This window comes from Triticum urartu, chromosome 7A, assembly GCF_056163025.1.
Source record: "Triticum urartu cultivar PI428250 chromosome 7A, HENAU_Tu73, whole genome shotgun sequence".
NCBI lineage: Eukaryota > Viridiplantae > Streptophyta > Magnoliopsida > Poales > Poaceae > Triticum > Triticum urartu.
Genome location: NC_141879.1, coordinates 140,408,350 through 140,427,734, shown reverse-complemented (window position 1 = coordinate 140,427,734; position 19,385 = coordinate 140,408,350). Strand labels below are relative to the sequence as shown.

The 19,385-nt window shown below is 48.1% G+C and overlaps 1 protein-coding gene across 1 annotated transcript; it reads left to right on the top strand.

The window, feature by feature from the left end:
• Window positions 1-17,009: 17,009 nt before the first annotated feature.
• Window positions 17,010-17,786, top strand: LOC125518525 (putative F-box/LRR-repeat protein 9). Its single transcript, XM_087532210.1, has 3 exons — window positions 17,010-17,196; window positions 17,293-17,395; window positions 17,483-17,786. Exons 1-3 carry the CDS (start codon window positions 17,010-17,012, stop codon window positions 17,784-17,786), a joined length of 594 nt encoding a protein of 197 aa, XP_087388336.1.
• The last annotated feature ends 1,599 nt before the right edge of the window (window positions 17,787-19,385 follow it).

The following is a 19,385-nucleotide window of genomic DNA, read 5'->3' as shown; positions in this document are numbered from 1 at the left end:
TGAATGATATATGTGATGTATGAGATTGATCATGTTCTTGTAATAGGAATCACGACTTGCATGTCAATGACGAGACAACTTCAAGAAGACACGATGATGGAGATCATGATGATGGAGATCATGGTGTCATGCCGGTGACAACGATGATCATGGAGCCCCGAAGATGGAGATCAAAGGAGCAAATGATATTGGCCATATCATGTCACTATTTGATTGCATGTGATGTTTATCATGTTTTACATCTTATTTGCTTAGAATGACGGTAACTTAAATAAGATGATCCCTCGTAATAATTTCAAGAAAGTGTTCCCCCTAACTGTGCACTGTTGCGAAGGTTCGTTGTTTCGAAGCACCACGTGATGATCGGGTGTGATAGATTCTAACGTTCGAATACAACGGGTGTAAGACAGATTTACACATGCAATACACTTAGGTTGACTTGACGAGCCTAGCATGTACAGACATGGCCTCGGAACACAGAAGGCCGAAAGGTCGAGCATGATTCGTATAGAAGATACGATCAACATGAAGATGTTCACCGATGTTGACTAGTCCGTCTCACGTGATGATCGGACACGGCCTAGTTAACTCGGATCATGTTATACTTAGATGACTGGAGGGATGTCTATCTGAGTGGGAGTTCATTTAATAATTTGATTAGATGAACTTAATTATCATGAACTTAGTGTAAAATCTTTACAATATGTCTTGTAGATCAAATGGCCCACGTTGTCCTCAACTTCAACGCGTTCCTAGAGAAAACCAAGCTGAAAGACGATGGCAGCAACTATACGGACTGGGTCCGGAACCTGAGGATCATCCTCATAGCTGCCAAGAAAGATTATGTCCTAGAAGCACCGCTAGGTGATGCACCCGTCCCACAGAACCAAGACGTAATGAACGCTTGGCAGACACGTGCTGATGATTACTCCCTCGTTCAGTGCGGCATGCTTTACAGCTTAGAACCGGGGCTCCAAAAGCGTTTTGAGAGACACGGAGCATATGAAATGTTCGAAGAGCTGAAAATGGTTTTTCAAGCTCATGCCCGGGTCGAGAGATATGAAGTGTCCGACAATTTCTTCAGCTGTAAGATGGAGGAAAATAGTTCTGTCAGTGAGCACATACTCAAAATGTCTGGGTTGCATAACCGCTTGACTCAGCTGGGAGTTAATCTCCCGGATGACGCGGTCATTGACAGAATCCTTCAGTCGCTTCCACCGAGCTACAAGAGCTTTGTGATGAACTTCAATATGCAGGGGATGGAAAAGACCATTCCCGAAGTATTTGCAATGCTGAAATCAGCAGAGGTAGAAGTCAAAAAGGAACATCAAGTGTTGATGGTGAATAAAACCACTAAGTTCAAGAAAGGCAAGGGTAATAAGAACTTCAAGAAGGATGGTAAGGGAGTTGCCGCGCCCGGTAAGCAAGCTGCCGGGAAGAAGCCAAAGAATGGACCCAAGCCCGAGATTGAGTGTTTTTATTGCAAGGGAAGTGGTCACTGGAAGCGGAACTGCCCCAAATACTTAGCGGACAAGAAGGCCGGCATCATGAAAGGTATATGTGATATACATGTAATTGATGTGTACCTTACCAGTACTCGTAGTAGCTCCTGGGTATTTGATACCGGTGCGGTTACTCACATTTGTAACCCAAAGCAGGAGCTGCGGAATAAGCGGAGACTGGCGAAGGACGAGGTGACGATGCGCGTCGGGAATGGTTCCAAGGTCGATGTGATCGCCGTCGGCACGCTACCTCTACATTTACCTACGGGATTAGTTTTAAACCTCAATCATTGTTATTTAGTGCCAGCTTTGAGCATGAACATTGTATCAGGATCTCGTTTAATTCGAGATGGCTACTCATTTAAATCCGAGAATAATGGTTGTTCTATTTATATGAGAGATATGTTTTATGGTCATGCTCCGATGGTGAATGGTTTATTCTTAATGAATCTCGAACGTAATGTTACACATATTCATAGTGTGAATACCAAAAGATGTAAGGTTGATAATGATAGTCCCACATACTTGTGGCACTGCCGCCTTGGTCACATAGGTGTCAAACGCATGAAGAAGCTCCATGCAGATGGACTTTTAGAGTCTCTTGATTACGAATCATTTGACACGTGCGAACCATGCCTCATGGGTAAAATGACCAAGACTCTGTTCTTAGGAGCAATGGAGCGAGCAACCAACTTATTGGAAATCATACATATTGATGTGTGCGGTCCAATGAGTGTTGAGGCTCGCGATGGCTATCGTTATGTTCTCACCCTCACTGATGACTTGAGTAGATATGGGTATGTCTACTTAATGAAACACAAGTCTGAGACCTTTGAAAAGTTCAAGGAATTTCAGAGTGAGGTTGAGAATCAACGTGACAGGAAAATCAAGTTCTTGCGATCAGATCGTGGGGGAGAATACTTGAGTCACGAATTTGGCACACACTTAAGAAAATGTGGAATAGTTTCACAACTAACGCCGCCTGGAACACCTCAGCATAATAGTGTGTCCGAATGTCGTAATCACACTCTATTAGATATGGTGCGATCTATGATGTCTCTTACCGATTTACCGCTATCATTTTGGGGCTATGCTTTAGAGACTGCCAATAGGGCTCCATCGAAATCCGTTGAGACGACACCGTATGAATTATGGTTTGGGAAGAAACCTAAGCTGTCATTTCTAAAAGTTTGGGGATGCGATGCTTATGTCAAGAAACTTCAACCTGAAAAGCTCGAACCCAAGTCGGAAAAATGCGTCTTCATAGGATACCCTAAGGAAACCATTGGGTATACCTTCTACCTCAGATCCAAAGGCAAGATCTTCGTTGCCAAGAATGGATCCTTTCTAGAGAAGGAGTTTCTCTCGAAAGAAGTAAGTGGGAGGAAAGTAGAGCTTGATGAAGTACTGCCTCTTGAAGCAGAGAGTAGCGCAGCTCAGGAAAATGTTCCTGTGGTGCCTGCACCGATTAGAGAGGAAGTTAATGATGATGATCAAGATACTTCAGATCAAGCTCCTACTGAACTTCGTAGGTCCACAAGGACACGTTCCGCACCAGAGTGGTACAGCAACCCTGTCTTGGAAATCATGCTGTTAGACAATGGTGAACCTTTGAACTATGGAGAAGCGATGGCGGGCCCATATTCCGACAAATGGCTAGAAGCCATGAAATCCGAGATAGAATCCATGTATGAAAACAAAGTATGGACTTTGACTGACTTGCCCGAAGATCGGCGAGCCATAGAAAATAAATGGATCTTTAAGAAGAAGACAGACACGGATGGTAATGTGACCATCTATAAGGCTCGACTTGTCGCTAAGGGTTATCGACAAGTTCAAGGGGTTGACTACGATGAGACTTTCTCACCCGTAGCGAAGCTGAAGTCCGTCCGAATCATGTTAGCAATTGCCGCATTCTATGATTATGAGATATGGCAAATGGATGTCAAAACGGCATTCCTTAACGGCTTTCTCAAGGAAGAATTGTATATGATGCAGCCGAAAGGTTTTGTCGATCCTACGAATGCTAACAAGGTGTGCAAGCTCCAACGCTCAATCTATGGGCTGGTGCAAGCATCTCGGAGTTGGAACATTCGCTTTGATGAGATGATCAAAGCGTTTGGGTTTATGCAGACTTATGGAGAAGCCTGCGTTTACAAGAAAGTGAGTGGGAGCTCTGTAGCATTTCTCATATTATATGTGTGTCAGGACCCTGATTCCAAGTCACATCGATCTAGCCGGTAACACCTCATATCACTTTGCGGCCTCACGCACGGTACCCACGGGTGTCGCCTTACCATGGCCCGGGACCGTTTGCGCCTTTTGGCTCACGTATATGATAGTGTCGCTAGCATCCATATGACAGAGAACCCGGGCCGACATGGCTAGTCGTGAACCCAAAGCGGCACAGACTTATGGAGACAGGCATACATGAATCACATCGAGCATGTCGGTCATCAGCGAGTGATTCCGGGCTGTAGCACTGGGCTAACAGGACTCCGGGGAACCCAGGCTGTAGCAGGCTAGGCAGGACTCCGGAAATCACCGCGTGACATTTCTCCGAAGGGACAGACATAGGAACGAAGTGGAACACATGCCGGCCAGTCAAGTGTCCTGATCAGTAGTGCTGGGCTAGCAGGACTCCGGTGAACCGGGCTGTAGCGGACTACTATGGCTCGAGGAGCACTAGACTACATTTCCCCATAAGAAAGACTGCCAAGGATAAACAACTAGATTGTCGAATCCCTCTCATACCAAGCATTTCAATCATACACACAATATGCCCGATATGAGTACATACAACATGGCATCACAACAAAACTCTACAATTCAAGTACTTTATTTAAAGGCTCCAGGGAGCCATACATAGCATGTTCATACAGATAGGGGTCACATGACCCGACACTCAAGTCATACAAACACACAAGCACATGCGGAAGCAGCTAGTCTGAGTACAGACTCTAGAAAGAAAGAAGGCTTCTCGAAGCCTGTCTATCTACATAGGGCCCTCCATGGCCAGGATCACCACCTAGGTGGCTAGTCACTCGTCGACGTCAAGGTCTACATAAAACCCATCGGAGGGGGCGGTGTTGTCGTCTGAAAACAGTAATTAAGCAAACATGAGTACAAAGGTACTCAACAAGTCTTACATCAGAACCTACTAAACATGCTTATTCTCAAGAAGGTGGTGGGGTTAATGCAGCAAGCCAGCTTTGACTCTTGGCTAAGCTATCCTACGGAACTTCACCAGTAAAATAGTTTTCGCACACGAGTCCACTACTCACCAACACAATACACCACCGTGGATCCTCCCTCGTCATCCTACGAGAGGGCCATCCTCGATACTCACACTTATCTTGAGTCTTTTAGTAGTGTCCATTAACTTGTCTATGAACTGTATAGGCAACCAAGTAGTCCTTTACCGCGGACGCGGCTATTCGAATAGTTTTATACCCTGCAGGGGTGTACTTCGTCATACACGCTTTCACCACTTACCGCCGTTTACACGACATGTACTCGGCAACCTTCAAGCGGAAGCCCAACGAGGGTGTCGGCCACGGCCTACCTAAACACTTAAGCCTCTAGTCCAGGTTTATTGCCTATCCAGGTTCCATCCGCGGGGAGTCCGGCCAAGGTTTCCACATACGGCCCCGAACGATGTGAACAGGGTTCCCGAGACACCAAACGGGTGACTCGGTACACCGTGCCACGGTGTATCTACCGTAACATAGCCCACCCCGAGGGTCAGCGCTACGCACGGCCGCCAACACATAACCTACAAGCACTAGAAACTATTTGCAACTCCTGGACAGAGTACTAGGGTGGTTAAGAAGCCGAGAGGGTCAATTAAGGATCCCAATGCATGGTAGTAGCTGAATCTTAAATCACACATACAGATCTCAGTTCTTAGGGACGGCCTCAATGAAACAACCCACCATGTACTCCTACATGGCCTCTCATCGATACCTTTACCAAAACATGTTCCACGCATCCCTCACATTACCGACATAAGAATTTCACTCTAGCCCATCACCCAGATGAACCAGACCTGACACAACTCTAAGCATAGCAGGCATAACAAGGTAGGAATCACATACATGGCTCAATCAACTCCTACACATGCTAGTGGGTTTCATCTAGTTACTGTGGCAATGACAGGTCATGCAGAGGATAAGGGTTCAACTACCGTAGCACACAGCAGTTTGAATCGCGTTGTCTTAATGCAGTACACAAGAGCAGAAGCGAAAACATGGGTTTTTATCGGAATGATCAATGGTTGCTTGCCTGATGGAGTGGTAGCGGGATACTGCCCTTCAGTTGGATACTCGTGAATATCCTCGGAGGCAGAACCTACCACGAAGAACACATCGGAATACAATCAACACATGACGATATGCAACAATATGATGCATGCTATGACATGGCAATATGAATGTGTCTTGGCCTAATGCAAGTTATATTAGAAAGGAATGAACTCATTTGAATCAAAGATTCAAATATTAGCTCATTAAACATGGCCTTAATAGTGTATTTCCTTATTCTGCTTAAACAGCAAGGTGAACTTGTTTTGTCATGCATGAAACCATTACAGATGGATAGATTGAATTTTTCTGATAATTTTTCATATATAAATTATTTCATTTGGAGTTACGGTTGAATTTCTATGATTTTTAGAAGTTTTAAACATTTTCTGGAATTTCCTGTATAAAATAAATCCAGAAAATGCATTACTGCGTCAGCATTGCATCATGCTGACCTCAGCAGGTCAAAGGCGCCAGCCCAGGTCAAACCTGACTGGTGGGCCCCTGCCGTCAGCCTCTCAGTGCACTAACTACGTTTAGTTAGCCTAATTATTGGGCAGGGCCCACTAGTCAGTGACTATACTAATTAAACTAACTAATTTTTAGTTAGAAACTAATCTGGATAATTAGCAGAGGGGGGCCCACTTGTCATTGACTCAGGGGAGTCAACTGGGCCCACCCAGTCCACGTCAGTGGTCAAATCCGCCGGTCAGCAGGGCTAATCCCGCCGGCGTTGAGTCGCCGGCGAGGCTGAGACAGCGGAGGGCTTCGGAAAACGCCCTCAGGCGACCAAATCGATGGCGGAGACTATCTACGGATAGCTGGGAACGAGCCGCAGCGTTTGGTGGTGGTAGTTGGGCTCGGGGTGGCCGGAAACGTCGCCGGCGACGAGCTTGGCGGTCGCCGGAGTCGGGTGAGGACGGTTTCGAGGCTACGGTGCACGGGAGGAAGAACTGGTGGTGGCTACGGGTTCCTGGTGTTGCGCTGAGCACGGTGAGGCGCTCGGACGTGTGCTTGCACGGCCGTAGCCACGACGGCGATATGGCCGGCGGCGAGGAGCTCTCGGGTGCGGTGGAAACGGCGGCTACAGGGGCCAAAAGAGCACGGGGGCTAGGGGGAAAGGAAGAGGAGCTCACAGCAGAGTCGGAGAGGGGGTCAGCGAGCTCGGGGAGGTCCTGGCGGCGGCGAATCGACCGGAGATGGCTCGGGTGCCCGAGGTTGAAGACGAGGGCAAACGCGGCGTTGCAGGGCTTCCGGCGAAGCGTGGCTCGATGGGGAGGACGAGGGAGTCGTGGCGGAGCTAATGGCTCGTCGGAGGGGCGAGGTAGTGGCTGTAGTGGCAACTACGGCGATCGGCGGAGAGGGACGTGCTCGGCCGTCGCGGGGGAGAGTGAGAGAGACGAGGGGGAGAGTGCGAGAGGATGAGAGGGAGACGTGGGGGTCGCGTGGCGTCCTCTGGGCGTCTCCTGGCGTCGGCAGAAGCAGGAGGTGGCCGGCGCGTGGCCGGCGCGCGGCGAGCACGCGCCCCTGCCTCCTGGCGCGAGGTAGGGGGTGACTGGCCGAGCCAGTAGGCTGGGCCGAGCCAGGTAAGGCCCAGGTGGGCTTCTTTCTCCTTTTTTTAGATTTAGTTTCTGTTTTCTATTAAACTGCAACTGTTTAGCTTTATTTAAAATACTAAAACATTTCCAAAAATCCTGAAAATAAATGTGGCCTCTGTTTAGATTATTTCCAATAGGAAACATTTATTCCCAGAATTATTTGAGCATTTAGATTATTTTATATCATTTAAATCTCCAAATTCAAATACTTATGATTTAATTCAATGACCTTCTGTTGACCTAGAAAATTGTGCACCAATTTTGCCAGAGGTTCTAACCTAAGACAAAGAGGGTGAACTTTTTAGAAGGGCATTTCAGGTTCATTGAAAATATTTTTAGTAAACCCTAGTTGTTTCCAGGGGGGGTGTTGGGGGTTCTGTCTTCCCCAATTCAAATTTAAGAAGAATTTAAACATGATGCACATTCTAATGCTTGGACTAGCTAGGGTGTGACAATGTGGATGACATACTGTTGATGGGAAATGATATACAATTCTTGGAAAGCATAAAGGCCTATTTGAACAAGTGTTTTTCAATGAAGGACCTTGGAGAAGCTGCTTATATGTTAGGCATCAAGATCTATAGAGATAGATCGAGACGCCTCATCGGTCTTTCACAAAGTACGTACCTTGACAAGATATTGAAGAAGTTCAATATGGATCAGTCCAAGAAGGGGTTCTTGCCTGTATTGCAAGGTGTGCGATTGAGCACGGCTCAATGCCCGACCACGGCAGAAGATATAGAAGAGATGAGTGTCATCCCCTATGCCTCAGCCATAGGGTCTATTATGTATGCCATGCTGTGTACCAGACCTGATGTAAACCTTGCCATAAGTTTGGTAGGTAGGTACCAAAGTAATCCCGACAAGGAACACTGGACAGCGGTCAAAAACATCCTGAAGTACCTGAAAAGGACCAAGGATATGTTTCTCGTTTATGGAGGTGGCGAAGAGCTCGTCGTAAAGGGTTACGTCGACGCTAGCTTCGACACAGATCTAGATGACTCTAAGTCACACACCAGATACGTGTATATTTTGAATGGTGGGGCAGTAAGCTGGTGCAGTTGCAAGCAAAGCGTCGTGGCGGGATCTACATGTGAAGCAGAATACATTGCAGCCTCGGAGGCAGCACAAGAAGCAATCTGGGTGAAGGAGTTCATCACCGACCTAGGAGTCATACCCAATGCGTCGGGGCCGATGACTCTCTTCTGTGACAACACTGGAGCTATTGCCCTTGCCAAGGAGCCCATGTTTCACAGGAAGACCAGGCATATCAAGTGTCGCTTCAATTCCATTCGTGAAAGTGTTCAAAATGGAGACATAGAAATTTGTAAAGTACATACGGACCTGAATGTAGCAGATCCGTTGACTAAACCTCTCCCTAGAGAAAAACATGATCAACACCAGAATTCCATGGGTGTTCCATTCATCACAATGTAACTAGATGATTGACTCTAGTGCAAGTGGGAGACTGTTGGAAATATGCCCTAGAGGCAATAATAAAATGATTATTATATTTCCTTGTTCATGATAATTGTCTATTATTCATGCTATAATTGTATTATCCGGAAATCGTAATACATGTGTGAATACATAGACCACAACACGTCCCTAGTGAGCCTCTAGTTGACTAGCTCGTTGATCAAATGATAGTCATGGTTTCCTGACTATGGACATTAGATGTCATTGATAACGGGATCACATCATTAGGAGAATGATGTGATGGACAAGACCCAATCCTAAGCTTAGCTCAAAGATCGTGTAGTTCATTTGCTGTAGCTTTTCTAAATGTCAAGTATCATTTCCTTAGACCATGAGATTGTGCAACTCCCGGATACCATAGGAGTGCCTTGGGTGTGCCAAACGTCACAACGTAACTGGGTGACTATAAAGGTACATTACAGGTATCTTCGAAAGTGTCTGTTGGGTTGGCACGAATCGTGACTGGGATTTGTCACTCCGTATGACGGAGAGCTATTTCTGGGCCCACTCGGTAATGCATCATCATAATGAGCTCAATGTGACCAATGGGTTGGTCATGGGATCATGCATTACGGTACGAGTAAAGTGACTTGCCAGTAACGAGATTGAACAAGGTATTGGGATACCGACGACCGAGTCTCGGGCAAGTAACGTACCGATTGACAAAGGGAAATTGAATACGGGATTGATTAAGTCCTCGACATCATGGTTCATCCGATGAGATCATCGAGGAGCATGTGGGAGCCAACATGGGTATCCAGATCCCGCTGTTGGTTACTGACCGGAGAGGCGTCTCGGTCATGTCTGCGTGTCTCCCGAACCCATAGGGTCTACACACTTAAGGTTCGGTGACGCTAGGGTTGTAGAGATATTAGTATGCAGTAACCCGAAAGTTGTTCGGAGTCCCAGATGAGATCTCGGATGTCACGAGGAGTTCTGGAATGGTCCGGAGGTAAAGATTTATATATAGGAAGTCCAGTTTCGGCCAGCGGGAAGGTTTCGGGGGTTACCGGTATTGTACCGGGACCACTGGAAGGGTCCCGGGGGTCCACCGGATGGGGCCACCTATCCCGGAGAGCCCCATGGGCTGAAGTGGCGTGGGAACCAGCCCCTGATGGGCTGGTGCGCCCCACCCAAGGGCCCAAGGCACCTAGGGTTGGAAACCCTAGGGGGCCGCCGCCCCCCCTTTAGATGGGATCTCCAGGGGGGCATGCGCCCCCCTAGCCCCTATATATAGTGGAAGGGAGGGAGGGCAGCCGCACCTTGCTCTTGGCGCCTCCCTCTCCCTCCGTAACACCTCTTCTCCCCGCTTGTGCTTGGAGAAGCCCTGCCGGGATCCTACTGCATCCACCACCACGCCGTCGTGCTGCTGGATCTTCATCAACCTCTCCTTCCCCCTTGCTAGATCAAGAAGGAGGAGACGTCTTCCCAACTGTATGTGTGTTGAACGCGGAGGTGCTGTCCGTTCGGCACTTGGTCATCGGTGATTTGGATCACGGCGAGTACGACTCCATCATCTCCGTTCACTTGAACGCTTCTGCTCGCGATCTACAAGGGTATATAGATGCACTCCTATGCCCCTCGTTGCTAGAATACTCCATAGATTGATCTTGGTGATGCGTAGAAATATTTTAATTTCTGCTACGATCCCCAACACTGTATCCATCCTTCAACACATAACCAAGAAACCTTCGGAAATCGTTTACCTCAACCTTCGAAAAGCATCCGTTATACGAGTTATGGAAATACTCCCGAACTCCCGAACTCCCGCCCCAGTACTGGGTGGCGTCGAGGTTATCTCACCAACAACTGCATAAAAGAGATTTTCGATGTCGGCGAAACTAAACTCAGGTATTCCAGAACTGCAACGATAAAATTGTGACGACAACACCTCGGAGCTCAACTCCCCGGGACACTGCCACAACCCCTAAATGACAGGAGGCACCAAGAACAATATTCTCGTCACAAAACCATCGGAACGATTCCAAGATACCCGCCTGATCCTAAATTTTTTTTGTGAAAATTTGAGAAGAGAAGAGTCAAAACTCTACGTCAGGATGCCTCACCAGAGCGACGAAGGGACTGAGGAGTAAAAAGAATTCCTAACTCTCCGATATATATAATCGTAAATGACTCAAAACATTTTCTAGACTCAACAACGCCAGCTATTCGATCAAGCAGGGGGCTCCTAAGGTCGGGGAAGGCTCTGATTACCAACTTGTAACGCCCTCGATGCGGCTATATATCCCACGTGTCAAAGCACGACTTAGAGGCATAACCGCATTGAAAGCAATGTCGCAAGTGAGATAATCTTCGCAAACAACCCACGTAATAAAATAAGGGAAAATATACATAGTTGGCTTACAATCGCCACTTCACACAAATACATGAATAAAGCATTACATCATCCAAATACAATCAGGGCCCGACTACGGAGCCAAAATAAAAGAAGACTACCCCAAATGCTACACAGATCCCCGATCGACCCCAACTAGGCTCCACTACTGATCAACTAGAACGAAACAACACAAAGGGCAAGATCTTCATCGAGCTCCTCCTTGAGCTTGGTTGCGTCATCTGCATGGTTCAACGGCACCTGCAAGCTGGTTTTGGAAGTATCTGTGAGTCATGGGGACTCACCAATCTCACACCCTCACGATTAAGACTATTTAAGCTTATGGGTAAGGTAAAAGGTATGAGGTGGAGCTGTGGCAAGCGGCTAGCATATATGGTGGTTAACATACGCAAATGAGAGCGAGAAGAGAAGGCAGAGCACGGTTGATAAAAGTATGATCAAGAAGTGATCCTAGAACAACCTACGTCAAGCATAACTCCAACACCGTGTTCACTTCCCGGAATCTGCCGAGAAGAGACCATCACGGTTACACACGCGGTTGATGTATTTTAATTAAGGTCAACTTCAGGTTTTCTACAACCGGACATTAACAAATTCCCATCTGCCCATAACCGCGGGCGCGACTTTTGAAAGATCATATCCCTCCAGGGGTGTCCCAACTTAGCCCATCACAAGCTCTCACGGTCAACGAAGGATATTCCTTCTAGCGGGAAGATCCGATCAGGCTCGGAATCCTGGTTACAAGACATTTCGACAGGTAAAACAAGACCAGCAAGACCGCCCGATGCGCCGACATCCTGATAGGAGCTGCACATATCTCGTTCTCAAGGCAACACCGGATGAGCGCTCCGTACAACTAAAACCAGCCCTCAAGTTTCCCCGAGGTGGCGCTGCAAAGGACTCTAGTTCGGACCAACACTTAGACAAGCACTGGCCCGGGGGGGGGGGGGGTTAAAATAAAGATGACCCTCGGGATGCACGACTCCCAAGGGAAAAAGGCTAGGTGGCGAATGGTAAAACCAAGGTTGGGCCTTGCTGGAGGAGTTTTATTCAAGGCGAACTGTCAAGGGGTTGCCATTATAACCCAACCGCGTAAGGAACGCAAAATCTGGGAACATAACACAGATATGACGGAAACTAGGGCGGCAAGAGTGGAACAAAACACCAGGCATAAGGCCGAGCCTTCCACCCTTTACCAAGTATATAGATGCATTAATTAAATAAGAGATATTGTGATATCCCAACAAGTAAACATATTCCAACAAGGAACAACATCTCCATGTTCCAACAAGGAACAAACTTCAATCTTCACCTGCAACTAACAACGCTATAAGAGGGGCTGAGCAAAGCGGTAACATAGCCAAACAACGGTTTGCTAGGACAAGGTGGGTTAGAGGCTTGGTTCAACAATATGGGTGGCATGATAAGCAAGTGGTAGGTATCGCAACATAGGCATAGCAAAAGAGCGAGCAACTAAGCAAGCAAAGATAGAAGTGATTTCGAGGGTATGGTCATCTTGCCTGAAATCCCGCAAGGAAGAAGAACGAGTCCATGAAGAAGATAAACGGACGTAGTCGAACGGATCCTCACACACACGACGTTATCGGAACCAACCTGAAGAAGCAACACCGGAAAGAAGCAAACAACATAGTAAACAACCAACACATCAACATGGCATGATGCACAATCGAGTATGATGCATGTCCGGTTTAATGAAGCATGGCATGGCAAAGTGCACAAACAATACTACAAATTAAGTGGAGCTCATTATGCAACGGAGTTACATATTGAAGAAAACACCACATGACTTATTTAGTTCTCTCTCGTTTATGTACCCAACAATATTAAATGTTGTTAAACATGGCAAGAGGTGAAGCATATGAAAACTACCTAACTCGGCAAGTTTAAATGAGGCCGGAACAACAAGCAACAAGTCCGGAAAAATCCTCATGTGCATATTTTGGTTGTGGTACTGATCTGCCCTAAACACAATTTTAGAGTTACTAAACATGCAAAGTAAAGCCACCATGTTAAACTAGGCAAAATTCTACCCCATTTACATATAAAGATTATTAGGTTTGGAGCTACGGTTATTTAGTTATGAATTAAAGCATTTTAGCATGGCATATGGGCAATATTACACAAACAACATTTTAAACATTTTAAACATGGATGAAAGTGGCATATTATTAAACTAGATGAAATTCTAAGCATCTTTCATATATAAATTGTTTTAATCTGATGCACGGTTAAATAGTTATTAAATGCATGAACTCTAGGGACTAAACTGCAAAACTGTTGTCTCAGGATTAATACACAAATTCGCAGATGCTGGAAAAAACATGATATGGGCCGAAACATGAACTGGGCCAACAGCAGGAAAGGAAGGTGGGGCGCCTGGGGGGTGCTGCTTCACCTAGTGGGCCTTGGCCCGCTCGGTTTAGGACTGGAGGAGGCTGGGTCAGGGGGGAGTAGGCTGGGCCTTGGCAGCGACCCAGCGAGGCGCTGCACGAGCGCGTGGCTATGGTCAGCGAGATCGAGCGGTTCCAGGCGCGGGGGAACTGCTCTCCTCGTCTCTGAAGACAAACGGCAGCGACGGGTTGCAGAGCGACGCCGGGGACTTGCGGGCGGCGCAGGTGGGTCTTGGGCGCGGCTCTGCAGGGCCGTGATGGCGCGGGGACGGCCGGATCCAAGCATAGGGCGGCGAGGCAGGGGACCTGTAGGCGTGCGGCGATGAGGAGGTTGGGGGCGCCGGTGTCCTGTGCCTTCGATGAGCGGCGGAGGAAGTCCATGGCAGCAGGAGACTCGGGAACGGCGGCAGACTTGGCATGGCGGAGCTTGCTGCCGGCGAGGCACGGGGAGGGGAAGCAGAGAAGGCCGCGGGCTCCTGGAAGAAGATGGTGGCGGCTTGAGGAGTCTCTCATTGCAAATCGAGGGAGTCAGGCGGCACCCCGGTTCCTGTGGAGAAGAGGCAGGAAGGTGAGACGGGAAAGAGAAGGGAAGAAGAAAAGAGAGACAGGGAAGGAGAGGGCGGCCCTGCTGGAGCTTGTCTTGGCAGGTTCTGGCGGCGGACGGAGCAGCTCCGGCGGCGGCGCTCGCTAATGCGGTCGAGCGGGAGGAGGCTCTCGGGCTCGTGCGGGAGCTGGGAGGCGTTGGGGCTGCAGAGGCTCTGGGTCGTCGGATCTGAGATCCGGTGGTCCAGATCGGGTGGAAAGTGGCTGTGGTGGTTGGCTGGATCTGGATTCGAAGAGAGGTGGGAGGAGGCTGCGGGGATCGAGGGAGGGGATCCCGAGAGGATTTGGGTAGAGTGGCGGCGGGATGGGACATCTCCCTAGGATCTAGGGTTGGGCTATAAATATACAGATGAATTTAGTTTAGGGGCTACCTCGTCCCTTCAATTGTAATCGGACGGTCGCGAATAACTAGGCTAGGAAGCTCAATTAAGAAAACAAAAACGTTTTGTAGACGTTTGGGGATGATCCGGGCCCAAGGGTGATTACTGCCCGGGTCGGGTTCGGGAGAACTTTCGGACGCGCGCGAGGAGGGCCGCGGGCTGACAAGAGAGTTTAGGTAGGGCCTGGCGGTAGGTAGTGAGCTGTGTAGACGGTCTCGAGCTGAGAGAAGAGAAGAGAGGGAGGCCCGACGACTGTTTCCGGAGACCGAAAAACGTCTGACGTTAGACCGACTATATTGCCGCTATAGTTTAACGGTTGGGCTATCAAACGAGCTCCGAATGCGATGAAACTTGGCAGGCGACCTACTAACAACATAACAACACCACATGCCAACTTTCATCCCATTCCGAGAACATTTTCCGGCCACTTATAAAATACTATTTCGAAGATGTCGCGTGCGCGTGCGAGTGTGGTTGGGCTCAGAACGGACAACGGACGGAATTGGGGGAACCCGGACGGATGCAAGTTTTGAAAACATGATGATGCAATGCGGATGATGACATGGCAAGATGCAACACGCAAGCAAATGACAAGGCAACAACAGCGAATAACTGGAGGACACCTGGCACATCAGTCTCGGGGCGTCACAGCAGATGTGAAGCCTCCACCAAAGTTGCTGGCGCCCCACGTTCCACCGGAGCGAGCGCCGCCGCTAGATCGCTCGTCCCTCTCCCCTCCTCTGTGCGTGTCTCTTATTTTCTTTGCTCTGCTCCGATGCCCGGCCTTGTGTCGCTGCCTTGCTTTGGTCCTTACACCTGCAACGGCCGTTTGCCACGACTGACTTGGACGCCCGACGCCTGCGGCGACGGCCTCGTGGCTCTTGTAGACGCCAAGCCACACCTCGGCCTCTCCTCCAGCCTCCTCTCGCGCCCGCCAAGCCATGCCTGGCCCTCTCCTCCAGCCTCCTCTCGTGCCCGTGTGGATCTCGCGAGCCAGCCCCGTCCGCCTCCGGCCGATGCCAGCAAGCAGAGCCGTCGTCCGTGCGCTCAAGCCGGCTCAGACCGCCGCCTGCTCAGCTTGGCCACACCAGCCGCCCCTCAGAACTTCCCCGTCGGTCTTCGCCTCCTGCACGAGCCCCCGTCGTCCGTGCGCTCCGGCAGCTCCCCGTCGCGCCCGAGACCGCCTCGAATCTTCCTACCGAGGCCTCCGCTGCGACCAGCCTTTAACATGGGTCGACGCTGGCGGCAAGCGGTGGCGCGTGCCCGGCGGTGGAGAACGGCAGAATAAGCGTACGCGCGGTGGTGAGCCAGTCCAATAAGAGATAAGGGTCGCGTGCATAATTTCCAACAAATGCAGTGGTTTTTGCGTAAAAATGAAACATTTTTCCAGAGTGCCACTTAAATAGGGAGTGCGGGTTGATTTCAAAGAAACAAAGGGGCTTTTTCGCAAAAACATCGATGACGTACGACCAGAAGCAGTAATCGCTTTATTATTATATTAGGGGAGATTAAAACACCACAAGTAAAAGCTTACACGGTACATACTCTGTTTCAATTTGAACTGTCAACACGTTTTATATTTAGGAACAGAGGTAGTAGATTTCAGTAGACCTCGTCATAAAACTTCAAAAACCTTAATTTGTTAAAGGCAAGTAAAACCACAATTTTAAACCTTATCTATAGGAATTTGTAAAATCCGACGCAAGTTCAGGGAAGTGACAAAATAGATCCTCAAATCATGGTTTTCGAGGCTAGTATGCCAGTGGGAAGCTTTTGTATAGGAATTTGCAAGAAGCTGAACACACAAATGCTTTGTTTACAATATGGCCGAGCTGTTTTGTTAGTCATCACTTGTAATATCTGTTATTTCTCGTGTTTTTTGCACTATCATGATAGTTGATGAATAGCTTAAAAGTTTTTCTAAAGAAAAAAAAGACCAAAGGTTGAACTTGGATGGTGAGAATCAGCTTGGCTTAAAATTGTTTGATGCGTCGTGTCGCTCCTCTTGATGCACGTACCTTTCTTTGCAACTTTGATACAAACGTAGTCAAAGTAAACTCGGACGAGGCTATCCTTTTGCTGTTCTATATGATTCGTGGCCGTCCGTGTTAATTAGCGTCGACGGTCAGATATTCACGTTTCTTTTCACGTTCAGGTTTAGGATTTCCTACTATCTGTACAACTTCCTTATATTATCGGGCTGACGGCAGGCAGGCCTATTGCTGGCTGGCCATCTGGGCGGACGAACAAACCTAACGAAACAAGATGGGAACAAGGTCGAGGAGGCGAACCAGAGCCGCATCAACTGATCCACCGTGCCGCCGCCGCCGCCACCGCCGCCGCCGCACGTTGGACGTGCATAGTTTTCCTTGGTCGGTGATGTGGAGGGACTGGGCGGCTCTCCCCCGCGACGTACTGTGGCTCATCCTGAGCCTTCTCCCGCAGGCCGACATCCTCCGCGGCGCTGGGTGCGTGTGCGTCTCGTGGCGGCGGCTGGCCGTCGACGAGCCGCTGCTGTGGCGGCACATCGACCTCGCCGCCGACAAGGACAAGGACAAGGACAAGGGCAAGGACTCGGACTCGGACTCGGACTCGGACTCGGACATAGACTCGGACTCGGACACAGACTCGGACACAGACTCAAACTCAGACCCACCGGCAGGGTGGCAGGCGACGGCGTGTGCTGCCGTGCGGCGCAGCGCCGGCCATTGCGAGTCCTTCCGCGGCCCCGTCGACGACATTTTCCTGCTCTACTTGGCAGACAGGTAGGCACCCCACGCGGCCATCGATCAGTTGATCTACGATCTGGTCACACATGCATCTCCCTGATCAACGTCTCTTAATAACCACAGGGCGCCATTGTTGCGGAGCCTTCACGTGACGTGCCCGTACGACATGGGCCGCACCCGCATGGAAAGCGAGATCTTCATCACGATGGTGGTGAAGAAGCTCCCTCTGCTGGAGCAGCTCGTGCTGTCCGACGGCCTGATCGAGCCAGGCTCGTTGGCTGCCTTCGCCGACCACTGCCCACGCCTCCGGCTGCTCAACGCCGGCGGCTGTCACACCTGTGGCCGCATCAACAACACGTTGCGAGCGAGGCTGGAGAGCAGGATCAAGGATGTCCGGCTGCCAGTCCTGGCCGGCCGCTGCGGATAGATGCGCTTGATGCGTCCTCGGACCGGACGTTTGCGCGGGTAGCAAGTACCCCCGAATTAAACATTCGCGTAATTTGGTTATAGAATCTGTCTATGTCACATCTAAATGTGAGATAATATCTCACATCTAAGATGATGCTATTTTTTTATTGTCCAGCCAAGCTGTTGTTTTATTGTTTGTTGGTTTTCTATCCGGCCTAGTTTTTGGAAAAAAAAAGACGCAAAACAATAAGGCACACGCACTAGGTGTCTAAGATGATGCCATTTTTTTATTGTCCAGCCAAGCTGTTGTTTTATTTATTGTTGGTTTTCTATCCGGCTCAGTTTTTGGAAAAAAAAAACGCAAAACAATAAGGCGCACACCCCCGAATTAAACATTTGCGTAATTTGGTTATAGAATCTGTCTATGTCACATCTAAATGTAAGATAATATCTCACATCTAAGATGATGCCATTTTTTTTTATTGTCCAGCCAAGCTGTTGTTTTATTGTTTGTTGATTTTCTATCCGGCTCAGTTTTTGGAAAAAAAATAGACGCAAAACAATAAGGGGCACGCACCAGGTGTATAAGATGATGCCATTTTTTTTATTGTCTAGCCAAGCTGTTGTTTTATTGTTTGTTGGTTTTCTATCTGGCTCAGCTTTTGGAAAAAAAAAGACGCAAAATAATAAGGCGCACACCCCCGAATTAAACATTCGCGTAATTTGGTTATAGAATCTGTCTATGTCACATCTAAATGTGAGATAATATCTCACATCTAAGATGATGCCATTTTCTTTTATTGTCCAGCCAAGCTGTTGTTTTATTGTTTGTTGGTTTTTTATCCGGCTCAGTTTTTGGAAAAAAAAAGACGCAAAACAATAAGGCGCACGCACCAGGTGTCTAAGATGATGCCATTTTTTTATTGTCCAGCCAAGCTGTTGTTTTATTTATTGTTGGTTTTCTATCCGGCTCAGTTTTTGGAAAAAAAAAGACGCAAAACAATAAGGCGCACACCCCCGAATTAAACATTCGCGTAATTTGGTTATAGAATCTGTCTGTGTCACATCTAAATGTAAGATAATATCTCACATCTAAGATGATGCCATTTTTTTTATTGTCCAGCCAAGCTGTTGTTTTATTGTTTGTTGGTTTTCTATCCGGCTCAGTTTTTGGAAAAAAAAAAGACGCAAAACAATAAGGCGCACGCACCAGGTGTCTAAGATGATGCCATTTTTTTTATTGTCCAGCCAAGCTGTTATTTTATTGTTTGTTGGTTTTCTATCTGGCTCAGCTGTTGGAAAAAAAAGACGCAAAATAATAAGGCGCACACCCCCGAATTAAACATTCGCGTAATTTGGTTATAGAATCTGTCTATGTCACATCTAAATGTGAGATAATATGTCACATCTAAGATGATGCCATTTTCTTTTATTGTCCAGCCAAGCTGTTGTTTTATTGTTTGTTGGTTTTCTATCCGGCTCAGTTTTTCGAAAAAAAAAGACGCAAAACAATAAGGCGCACGCACCAGGTGTCTAAGATGATGCCATTTTTTTTATTGTCCAGCCAAGCTGTTGTTTTATTGTTTGTTGGTTTTCTATCCGGCTCAGTTTTTGGAAA